This window comes from Dasypus novemcinctus, chromosome 8 (genome assembly GCF_030445035.2).
Source record: "Dasypus novemcinctus isolate mDasNov1 chromosome 8, mDasNov1.1.hap2, whole genome shotgun sequence".
NCBI lineage: Eukaryota > Metazoa > Chordata > Mammalia > Cingulata > Dasypodidae > Dasypus > Dasypus novemcinctus.
Genome location: NC_080680.1, coordinates 123397504 through 123409981, shown reverse-complemented (window position 1 = coordinate 123409981; position 12478 = coordinate 123397504). Strand labels below are relative to the sequence as shown.

Here is a 12478-nt window from a genome sequence, read left to right as displayed (position 1 = left end):
CACAATGGGAATGCTGGACCCAGTTATTGCTGAGCCCCTCCCAGCCCTGCCATTCTAGGAATCTACCTCAAATTCCACCACCCGCAGCTGAGTAAGAAACAATCTCTCTATTTCTCAAGCAACCTGCAGCTTTAATCAGGTAATCACTTGAAACCAAGCCCGTGGCAAAATTTCTGTTCCTAGGACGCAAAGTGCTGGACCCACAGAACTACGATGGAATTCAGTAAACAGCGAAGGGCCTGATTTCAGGGGTTTCACTTATCTTTTTGTTTTTTAAATTTATTTGAATGCCAAAACCAAGCACACGGTTTCAACTGGCAGCCATCAAGCCAACACGTCCACAGCAGAGGTCCCCCCCCCCGCCCCCCCCCCCCCCCCCGCGTCCTCTCCCCTCCGCTCCCCTGCACGAGCTCCCTCGAGCTTCTCCAAGGAGACAGCCCCGCTGCACTCCCCCAAGGGTTCCTTCCCGGGGGGCAGAGCCCAGGCGGGCCGGCAGGCCAAGGGGCGGCCGCGGGCAGGGCTGGGACAGCGCCTCGACTGTGCCGGGAGAAAGGCCCCCACGATGGGATAATCTGCCGCCCTGGCCCCTGCGGGATGCAGCCCTTTGCAAAACAGTGTTTGCACTTTCCTGCGGGCAGCGCTCCATCCCTCCAGGAATCTATTTGCCTGAGCCACACCACATCTGCCTGCAAGCTGGGGGGCTAGCATCTCACCCCGAGAAGGAAGGACTTCCGTCCTGGGCTCTGAGGCTACCCGACGCCCCCTCCCCGGCCTCTTGGGTGCCTGCGCCAGGCTCTGCCACCACCTCCAGTCGGGGCTACCCCGACTCCGTCTTCCCCAGCCCTAACCTCTCCTGCTGATGCCCCAGGCCCCGAGCTTCCAGCAGGACAGATGGGCTGCCGGGAGGGCTGTAGAAATCCCCGGGGGGTACGGGGGGGTCAGAAGCAAGCGGCCTCCAGATCCCTGAGGACGGGATATGAAAAAAATTTCCAAGGAAACATTAGTTAAGAACCACTGGGTTAATAATCGAGAAAATGTGGCCTTGGTGTGGAGAAAGTGGCCATGGTGGCTGCTGGGTGTGGGGAATGGGAGGAAGAGATGAGATGTGGAGGCATTTTCGGGACTTGGAGTTGTCCTGGGTGGTGCTTCACGGACAATTACGGGACATTGTAGATCCCCCCAGGGCCCACTGGATGAAACGTGGGAGAGTGTGGGCTATGGTGTGGACCATTGGCCATGGGGTGCACCGATGTCCAGAGATGTACCCACCAGACGCAATGGATGTGTCATGATGATGGGGGAGAGTGTTGCTGTGGGGGGAGTGGTGGGGTGGGGGCGGTGGGGGTGAATGGGGACCTCATATTTTTTGAATGTATTGTTTTTTAAAAAATGAATAAATAAAGTTAAATTAAAAAAAAAAAAAGAACCACTGGGTGGAGAGGTGGGGCCCCGAGGCTGCCAGCTCCCGCCTCTCCAGCTCCCGCCTCTCCCAGCTCCCCTCTCGCAAGGGGCTGCCCTGGGATGGGTCCAGGTCCCTTCCAGGGTCGCCAGGCTCCAGTGACCCCTCGGCTCTTGGGGCACTAGGCTGCGAGCTGGCAGGCAGAGGCAGGTGGCTCCCAGCAAACACCCCTGGGGCCTCCTGGCGAGCGTGGGACCCTGCCTGCTAACCTGGGTGCGTCCCCAGCCCCCTAAGCCACCCTCTTGGCACCTGTAAGAGCCGCCCACCGGGTCTGCGCCTTCTCCAGCGTTAAACCGCACTGCTGCAGGCCTGGCCGAGCCCCGGGGCTGGGCCACCCGGAACGACAGGGCGCTCGGTCCTCCCAGCAGGGCGGCCTCCCCCGGCGGGGGGCTCCCTCAGCCTCCGGCCCTTGCTCTGCGCCCCCCACCTCCCCCCACCGCCCAGACCCGGCAAGTTCTCTCCAAGGCAGAGGCCGCCGTGGGGACCCGGCTCGCCCACGCCCCAGTACCCGCGCCTTCTCCAGTGCCAACGCACTCAGCTCCCGACACCCAGGAGCCTTGCCCGGTCAGTCCTCGCGGCGGGAGGCCCAGCTCTGAGCCCCGCACCCCAGCCCAGCCAGGGTCTGGCCCATGGGGTGCGAGGGGCACCCAGGCCGCGCGTGAGACCCCGGGCTCCAGGAAGTGACTCAGGGGGATTGTTGCTTTCCATTGGAGAATGTGCTAGAGCTCCCCTGGCAGGGGGGTGGGGGGTATATGGGGACCTCATATTTTTTAATGTAACATTTAAAAAAAATAATAAAGAAGCAAATAAAGTGACTCAGGGCACGATGACAGCAGCAGAAACAGCCGCTGAGCTACAGACAAAGCCGACCTGAGCCGCCGGCAGCCCGGGGGAGTGCTGCCCGGGCCGCAGCCCCGTTTTCCTGGGCTGGGGGGAACCAGCCCGTCATTGCTCCAGGCCCAGCGTGCCCTTCCAGCCACACCACCCACACGCGTTTCCCACTCGCAAAAGTCTGTCTTGGAGCCCTGGTTTGGGCAAGGGCAGGCGCCCATCATCATCCTGGGGTGACTGCAGACCCCACGGCCCCATCCACCCCCTTCTGTCCTACAGATGTTGGGGGGGGGGTCTCCACAGACTGGCCCATAAGGAATGACGAATGGGGGGCCGGAAACCCAGAGTGCCCCCCCAGACTGCAGCCCCTTGGGGCTAGAGAGGTGTACCCCTGGCGCCCCCCTGGACTCTGCCCACCCCCGGTCCCAGAGCCCCCCCCCCCACTGCCCAGCAGCATCCAGCTAGCCCCTGGGGACCCTGTCGCCACAGCTGGAGGCCCTGCCAGCCCCGCTGCCACCCTCGGGCGGCAGTTACCGAGGTGGACAGACTCGACCAGGGCGGGGGCCGAGAACCTGCATTTGCCCCAGCCCTCGCCTGCCCACGGCGGAAACGCTGCCCTGGGCGGGTTTCAGGCCACCCACTGCCCCCTGTGTGCTTTTGGGGGTGTCAGGCCTCGGGGACACCTCCGCGTAGCAGGTCCCACGCTGGGCACGGGGACCCCGCCCCCCCCGAAGCTTACAGCACGCAGGGCATGCAGAACAACCTGTTCCCACGAGACGGAACTCAGGCCGCAGCGGGACGCCTTATGCCATAGAAGAGTACTGCAGGGCCGTGTGCTCGCCTGCTTTTTCCTACTCACCCCCTCCATGAAATTTTAATAGCCCAGATACGTATCTGTTTACGTGCTATATGTTTACCCGTGCTTAATACATCTTAAAAATAAGATATTTTTTTTGTTCCCTTCTCTCACACTCTAGGATAGGTACTGCCCCCATTGAAAATGGACCAGTTCATTTACTCTCTGGGCTGGCGATGAGGGCATGCAGAATGAAAGAGGGTGAAATAAGGAGATTGGGGAAGCTTTCACAGAGGAGGTGGCACCTATCAAGGTTTCGAAGCATGAGTAGGAGTTCTGCAAAACAGGTAAGGGGCCCAGCATCAAGGCCCCTTTGCAGGGCACAGCTCTCATCATTTTAATCTAATTGAATCAGCTAATCCATTAATAATCATTCAATCCACAAACAAGCCCAGGCAGCCAGCGCTATACAGTACCCCGTTTTTACAAATGGGGAAGCCAAGAGGTAGGTGACATGCCCAGAGGGGGCTCCTGGCTCAGCCGAACAGGGAGAGCCCCTCAGTGCTCAGGAAAGGAAGCTCAGCTGGGAGCAGGGACGTGACTGGTGCGGGATGTCACAGCTGCACCCCGAGGGCTGAAGCGGCTCCCAGGGTCCTCCGAGCCATGCACTGCGTGCTGCTCCCACCCGCCCGTTGGCTCTGCACCACAGCATGCCGCGCTGCCGCCGGCTCCAGCCTCGAGTCCCACGCATCTGCCCACGTTCTGCGTGGCCTGCACGAGGAATGACTCACGGCCCCCAAGCCTGCAGGCTCGCCCACCTCGCACTCGCGCCCAGTCTCCTCTGCCGGCAGCACCCTCCTCCACACCGCAGCCGCCCATGCCCTCGCCCCCTTCGGCCGCCTCCCTTGGGCAGCCTCGCGGGTCCTGGGCTGCAGCGGGGCCTCCCTGGGCTCTACTTCTCCCTCATCTCCCTCTGCCTTGGCTTGCAACCCCCGGGGCGGGCTTGGGGTCCATCCCAAGCGTCCCACGAGGCAGGGCCTGACTCAGAGAAGGTCCCCAGCCGATGTGGTTCAAGTGGAAAGAGGAGACCCCCACGTGATCAGGCACCTCCCACTTCCTCCTTCTCACTCTCACACCCAGACCACGGCCCTCACGTCTGTTCTGTGGACACACCAGGCCCTTTCGCATCACAGGCTGTTTGCATTTGCTGTTCTAGTCACTGATGCGGCCCACCTGCAGACCTGGTCCATCACCAACGCTGTCACCCACCGACATGGTCCATCACCAATGCCATCCACCCACCAACATGGCCTACCCAATGACATGGTCTATCACCAACGCCGTCCACCCACCAACATGGCCCACCCAATGACATGGTCTATCACCAACGCCATCCACCCACTGGCATGGCCCACCCACTGACATGGTCCATCACCAAGGCCATCCACCCACCAACATGGCCCACCCAATGACATGGTCCATCACCAATGCCGTCCACTCACCAACATGGCCCACCCACCCACATGGCCCACCAATGCCATCCACTAATGCTGCCCACCCACCGAAATGGCCCACCCACCAGCATGGTCCACACACCAACATGGTCCATCACCAACACCGCCCACCCAGCAACATGGTCCACCCACTGACATGGTCCATCACCAATGCCGACCACCCACCGACATGGTCCGAACACATCCATGTGGCCCACCTACCAACATGGTCCACCCGCTGATGTAGGGACGCTCCTTCTCTCCCTTTGGGTTTCAGTTCAAGCATCACCTTCTCGTGGAGATCTTTCTTCACTGCCCTAAGTCAGTCACTTTTTAAATCATCACTCTGTTTATTATCAAAGTCCTCGCCATGGTCTTATCCTAAGAGCCATTCTGCCTGAGTTTGAATCCTGGCTTTATCATTTATTAGCTGGGGGTCCTTGGGCAAGTTATTTATCCTCTCTGGGCCTCAGTTTCCCTTTCTATAAATTGGGATAATAATATTAACTACCACATAGAGCAGTTACAAGGATTAAATAAGTTAATGCACGTAAGTTCTCAGAACAGTGTCTGGTACATAGCAAGCCCTACTTAGGTCTTATTATTATGATTCCTACTTAATTGTTTACTTGCTTACTGCCTGTCTCCCTACACTAGAATGCAGGCTTTAAAAGTGAAGAGATCACGTCTGAACTGTTGAGTACTATGTCCCCAGTGATGCCAAAGTCCAGGCAGATAGTAGGTTGACCAGAAATATTTGTTGAATGTATATAGATAGACGGATGGATGGATGATGGATGATGGATGGTGGGTGGAAGGATGGATGGATGGATGGATGGGTGGATGGATGGATAGATGAATAGAAATATGGGTGGATAAATAAATGAATGGATGGCTGGTTAAATGGATGGATAGATAGACGGACAGATGGGTAGATGAGTAGAAAGATGGATGGGTAGATGGATAGATGGATGGATAGTGGATGGATGGATAGTGGATGGATGGATGGATAGACAGATGGAAGGATGGATGGAGAGGGAGGATAGAAAGAGGGAGGAACAGATGGATGAATAGATCAAAGAAAATATGGGCAAAGGCCACCCTTGGCTCCTGGTGGTCATATCTTATCTATACTCTTCTCTCTCACATTCTAAACAATAGCTAATGCTGATGAGTTCCTCCTACACGAGACCATTCACTCACTGATTCCAATAGAGCATTTAACGGTGTATAAAATTATATTAGTCAGCCAAAGGGTGCTGACGCAAAATACCAGAAATGGGTTGGTTTTTATAAAGGGTATTTATTTGGGGTAGGAGCTTACAGATACCAGGCCATAAGTATAAGTTACTTCCCTCACCAAAGTCTATTTTCCCATGTTGGAGCAAGATGGCTGCCGACATCTGCGAGGGTTCAGCCTTCCTGGGTTCCTCTGGGCTCAGCTCCTCTGTTCCCTCCACAAGGTCAGCTGTAGGCTATGAGGCTCTCCAGGCTTTGCCTCTCTCCACAAGATCAGCTGTAGACTGTCAGGTGAACGGCTCTGTCCCTCTCCCTGGGGTTTCCGCTGTATCTAAGGAGCCGTCTCTATTCCTCTGTGCTCTTCTCTTGGCTCAGACCCTCTCTTCCCAGGGCTTGCTTCTCTTTCCTCTGCATGCTGACTTCCTCGGGCTCCAGCTTAAGGCTTCAGCATCAGACTCCCACATCAAAAACCCCCAACTCTGTCCTTTGCCATGCCTTTTATCTGTGAGTCCCACCCACCAAGGGGTGGAGACTCAATACCCTAATGACGTGGCCCAATCAAAGCCCTAATCATAACTCAATCATGCTCAGGCACAGACCAGATTACAAACATAACCCAATCTCTATTTTTGGAATTCATAACCATGTCAAACTGCAACAAAAATCTTCTAGTGTGAAGCGTAACTGACAAGGAGCCCCGGGAAAGGCTTAATTGAGAAAGGACTCAAGATCATCTTAGTGGCCAGGGAAAATGTCAGTGGGGGAGGGAGTCGGGTGGGGAGCAGATAAAAGGTCATCTGGCTAAGGGAACCAAGAGCAGGGCCCCGAGGCCCGAGGTCCAGCGTCTCCGTGGGGAGGTGGCTGCCCGGAGGAGCTGTGGTGCAGCGTGAACGGCAGGAGGGGCAGGAGACGACCCTGCAGGGGCACCCCTGAAAGTGGAGCTGGAGCGCCGGCGGTGGGCCCCTGAGGGCTCCGAACGCACAGTGAGGGAGTTGGGGCTGCCCTGGAGAGCCCCACTTGGGGCAGCGCAAGGCCAGGCCAGGCGGTGGGGACCACGGAAGACGGCGCAGCCATCCAGGAGAGGCCAGAGGGGGCGAACGCGGGCTCGGGACCCGTCCCGGCAGAAGACGTGCAGAAGGTGTTTCCGACCTTACCTGCACCAGATTCCAGCCCTGGAGGGACTCAGCAATGATGGATGTGACGGACGGACAGACGCCTCCAAACACCATCAAGTGGTTCGGGCCGTACTTAATCGCATCGTAGAAGGCTTTCAACCCTTTCGCGTTGTCACACTGGAGCAACAGAGAGAGACTCGAGTTAGAAACCGCCGTCCCAGGGGCCACTCTCCCCGCGGAGCATCTCTGCAAACAACTCTCTCCCCTCGGGAGCCCTACTGGCCCCTGCTGTGAGCGCAAGGACACCCTCCCTCCAAACCCAGGACCTCCAGCTCCCCAAGGGAAAGCACCCTAAGGAAAAGGCCTGCAAACGTCGTACTTGGGGGCTCCCCCTTCCACAGCCATCTTTATTTTAAAAGAAAATGGGAATCCAAAGGAAGAATCCATCGAGCGAACACATGCCGAGCTCAGCGGCAGCCCCTGCCAAGGAGCTGCTGTTACAGAGGAAAACGGACCAAAAAGAGCACGACGGTCCAGCATGGGTGGCAAGGGGCAGCACTGCCTGCCCCTCTACCTCGGCCTCTCCGGCCGAGCTGCCCGGCCATCTCCCCGCTGGACGGTGCACCCGGCTCTCCCTGGGTCCCGGCTTCCCTCAGCCGTTCTTCGCCAGCAGCTGAGAGTCCCTTGTAAACTATAAATGAGTTCTTCTCACCCTCCTGCTTTCCGTGCACCTAAAACCCAACTCCTATCAGAGCAGGATTCTCAAAAGGTTATCATTTTCATAAAAATAGATAATAAGCACATGTCGAAGCTTTACGGTATTCATTAAAGAGGGGAAGTGCACGATGACAAAGTGGATTCAAAAGAGAAGCGGAGAAGCCGGGATTTTTACAGTGAACGAAAAGAAGAAGGAATGAGATAAGATTGCTAAATTAGACACCGAACTCATGTCCTACAGGGCAATAAACGATCACCTTGGGAGATAGAGAAAATAATTGAAAATCATGATGTCTTGTCCGTTCTGTAGAACTGTAAGATGTCTGGGCCTTGACCAGGGGTGGAAAGCTCCATTTCTCGAGCGTGAGAGGATTCTCGGGCAGAGCTGCTAGGACATGCTCTCAGCGTGAGGCTGAAGGGTCAAATAGTGACCACTCTGCATGATTACCAGTTTGGCGTGATTTTCTCAGCACCCCTTGTCACGATAGGAAGACGCCTGGCCGCTGCCTCCCACCCTACCTCATGGTCCCGCCACTCTCCCCCTTGCTCCCAAGTACAGCCTCACCAACTCCCTTTCTGCGCCTCAAAATTGAAAGCACTTTCCCTTCTGCCCCCGGGCCTTTGCACATGCTATATTCGTTGCCAGGAAGAATATGCCCTCGCTTCTCAACATGGTTCGCTCCACGTCACCATCAGATCTCAGCATGGCCGTTACCCCCTCCCAGGGGGCTCCAAGCCCCCCTTCCCCAAATGGCCCCACTCCCCGTCATTCTCCATCACCTGATTAACGTCCTAGCACAGCTCCTGATGTCATCTGAAACCTTCGTGTCTATTTTTGCTTGCCGGCATATTGAACCTTCCGTGGCTGAATGGAAGCCCCAGGAGGACGAGGAGGGGGCCATGGTTTTCACTGCGGTGCCCACAGGCCGTGCCGGGCGCCGAGGCAGGGACGCCAGCAGGAGCCTTCTCCAGTCTCCCTCTTCCGAGTCTCTCCCTGCCTTTGTCTCTCTCCCCCGTCCGTTCCTCCTCTTTCTTTCTGTTCCTGGCACTCCTCACGAGGCCCCCCAGTGACCTGAACGGGGTTCCGAGGGGCCGAGTGTCGGCAGCCCCCTCCCCGTGGAGGCTGCTGACCGGGCAGAACCAGGGTCTGACGCCGCCCCTGGCCTCGGGGGGCTCGCTGGGGCCCGGGGCAGGGGCAGGGGTTGTGGCCACGCCGGCCATGCCACGTGGTGGACGGTGCTCAGAGCTGTGGGCGAGGCAGCCCCGGCTGCGGCTGCAGATGAGAGCCAGAGGGCTGGGGCGGAGGGCGGAGGCGAGACGGGGCACCCAGGCCGAGGCCGCGGGCAGGACGGCGGGGGGAGAGCGGGCCAGGGCAGAGCCGCCCGGCGCAAGACAGCGAGGAGGACCGGGCAGCCGAGCTCGGACTGCTGGGCAGGGCGGGGAGTGTGTCCTGTGGAGGATGTGGATAAGCGGGAAATAACATGTCTACATTTTAATTTAATCTAAAAATTGGCCAAGTTTAATTTTTTTAAATTTTTGAGGTACCGGGGCCAGAGATTGAACCCAGGACCTCATATGCGGGAAGTGGGCGCTCAGCCATCGGGCCACCTTGGCTGCCCTGGGTTGGGTTTTTGTTTGTTTGTTGTTTTTTGTTTTTAGGACGTACCAGGAACCAAGCCCCGGGCCTCCCATGTGGAAGTGGGCGCTCAACTGCTTGAGCCACATCTGCTCCCAACCAAGTTTAATTTTTTTTTTTGCCACAAATGGAAGAAAGGAAGGGAGGGGGGAGAGAGAGAGAGAGAAAGAGGAAAGGAGAGGGAGGGAAGAAGGAAGGAAGGACAGAGGGAGGGAAGGAGAGGGAAGGAAGGAAGAAGAAAGGAGAGGAAGGGGAGGGAGAAAGGAGGAAGGAGAAAGGGTAAGCTCCTACCGCTTTTGGGGGCCAGTATTAATTACCCCTGTCTTCCCACCCTCGGGGGAGCACAAGTGGATATAACAGGGCAGTTGGTGTTTCATTTCCACTGTAATTTATTGAATCATTTCCTGTTTTAATACATTTCTGAAATGATTTTAGCTTGTTTTCTAATCTGCAGCTAATGACAATAATACAGTACCACAAGCTTCATAATCAAAGTTGCATTAAAATAATATTAACGATGAATTTATTAATATTTGCTCAGCAAACACTTCTGACTACCTAGTAAACGCGGGCTCGGGGTCAGCAATGGCATCCTGGCTTCTCCCAGAGAGAGAATTTTTGAATAGGTAATCTCAAACCCCAGAGAATATTTGACAACCCGTACGTGAGCGGCAAGGATCTTATATTGGTCATTCCACTGTTCCCAAATGTTGATGTGACTCAGTTTCCAGCCCACTGGGGGTGGGTGGAGAATGTCAGCCCCCTGGCCCTCGGCCCCTGGTGGCACGCCCAGGAACATTTGTCACGTGACAAAAGAGAACTAGAGTTGCTGCCCGGCTAACCTGCAAGCGGAGATTATCCCCCCCCCAGCTCCCCCAGCCCCCAGGTCAAAGCCCCGCCCAGGGGACACCTCGATTTTGGCCCTGGCCCTGGGAGCAGAGCCACACGGGACCTCTGGCCCACGGAGTTGTGAGATTGTCTACGGGTACTGTTTTAAACCATGGAATTTGTGGTCATCTACAACAGGAAACTAACACACTGGGGTAAAGTGAGAATAAGACGATAGCGAGGTTTTCCTTAAGTTAGATGCATTCACTTAAAGGACGCTCTTTAACGTGTAATTAGGTGGTGCGTAGTTCATATGGTGTTGAAATTTGTTCCTTCATGAAATTATAGAGCTGGCTTGTTTTGTTTTGAATGTCCTGGCATGGCAAAACTAAGAGTTTTCCACCCGATTTTAGCTCCCCTCCCCTCCCTGGTGTGAGAAACCCAGCCCCTGCGCCTCCCAAATCTAGCCTGTGCTGGAATCTTCCAGATACAGACCCGAGCCATTTCCTACCAGGGTAGGGCAGACAATTGTGGATTTCCAGGTCAGAACTTTCTCAATAATCCAGAGAACTCAACTCATCGGGCAAAGGGAAGGTTTAAAGCCAGCAGACTTCTAGAACCTTCTAGAATAGACCAGATGCCCCAGGATGCCCATGAGAGCCCCAGCCCCCTCTGACCCACCCTGTTGGCCTGCAGCAAGAGCGTCTACTGACCCTAAGCTTCCTAAAGGGAGCTCCTTTGTAGTGAGGAACAAATCCCCGGGCAGACTGGGCCCTTTTAGGTGCTGCTCTCCCACAGCCTCATCTTAAATTCTGTAGCTTCTTACTTGACGTGTCCCAAGTGAATGGACTTTCCGGCCGACCAAAGCTGAGCCTCTGTGGCTCGGCCAGTGCGGAAGTTTTCGATCTCCATCCCACTGGGGTGCTGACGCATTGAATTGTGTCTCCCTGAAAAGGTAAGTGGATGTTCCAAAGCCCGGCCAAGTTGGCGCAGCCCTATTTGGAAACAGGGCCGTTAGGGATGGAATTCGGATGAGAACCTTCTGGAGCAGGCAGACCTCTATTCCGACACGACAGGTGTGCTTAGAAGAGGGGAATCTGGGGTCCCACCAAGGAGAAGGCCGCCCTGCCAAGAACGGAGGTCCTGCAGCACTGGGTGCCCGGTGATATTTTATTGCCGAAGTGACAATAAATTTTATATGCCTAAGAGGATGTCACCGCTAAAAGCAACGGGCATCTGAAAACCGTGAAGGAGACGGCACCTGACGGCCCTGCCAGGGCAGGATTTTTGTCTTTGACCCCGGGGAGCGCTGCTGAGTGAGGGCCCTGCCCAAACCACGGAGCCGGTGACACCCTCGAGCACAGCCGAGCGCTGCAGAGCTGAGGATCGCTTCGCCAAAGCGCAGGGCAGCTTTTCTAGGGCTCAGCTTCCCGAGGGTTCCCTGCGGGCATCTCACGTGGGCTCTTCACAGGTGCTTGTCCTTCCAGCGTGGGGGAAAGTCAAGTTCCCGTGCGATGCACGTTTCAGGCCTTGCTAACTGCTGTCCTTAGGGCAGGTGCTCGTCCCTGTGCGAGCCCGGGAGATGCCAGGAGCTTTCCAACACCCTAGGTGTCTGCCTGGCAGCTCCTCCACTGTGCACAACGATCCTCCTGCGAAGCCCCTTTCGGCACGTGGTCTGGCGGCGATTTGGTTGCTGACGGACTGCTCGGAGTCCCTGGAGAGAGTGAGGGGTTTTAGGATGGATGGTCTCTCCCCCATCCTGGGGGTGTATTCTCCCCGGGTCGGGGGCCAAAACCCGACGGACTGCAGGAAATCATTCCCTCATGGTTCCCACGCCTGGGCGGGGCCTGACGACCGCCACGGCCTCGGCGCCGCGGCCTTGCCCTTGGACCCAGCCCTGGCCCGGAGCAGCCCTCGGCGCCCTCTCCCGTGCCCCGCCTCCGTCAGCCCCGCCGGCGTAACGAGCGCCCCGGCCTTGCTGGCTCGATTCAGAAATGTGTCGTCTCTGAGTCCACAGACCGGGCGCCGCAGGGCCGTGCGTCCCCAGGAGCACCCTCTCCACGCCTCTCGCCCGGCTTCCGGCGCGTTCCTTGGCTCAAGGCGGCGGCGCCCGGTCTTGGCCCCCATCACGTGGCCTCCCCTCTCTCTCTCTGTGCAAACGTCCTCTGCTTCGGGGATACCGGTCATACTGGATTAAGGTCCACCTCGTCCAGTCTGGCCTCGTCCTAACTAATAACATCTCCAAAGATCTGATTTCCAAATGGAATCACATCTACATACTGGGAGTCGGGACGCGCGCGTGTCCTTCTGAGGGGACACAGTTCAACCCCTCTGCTCCCCACTCTCTTTCCTCATTGCTTTTCT

The 12478-nt window shown here is 56.8% G+C and overlaps 1 protein-coding gene across 1 annotated transcript in view; it reads right to left on the bottom strand.

Moving 5' to 3' along the window:
- The window catches only part of GABBR2 (gamma-aminobutyric acid type B receptor subunit 2), a 367202-nt gene that overhangs the window by 241852 nt on the left and 112872 nt on the right, over positions 1-12478 (bottom strand). The window contains exon 2 of the mRNA XM_058302623.1: positions 6973-7110. Coding sequence (XP_058158606.1) covers positions 6973-7110 — 138 coding nt within the window. The remainder of the gene's footprint in view (positions 1-6972; positions 7111-12478) is intronic.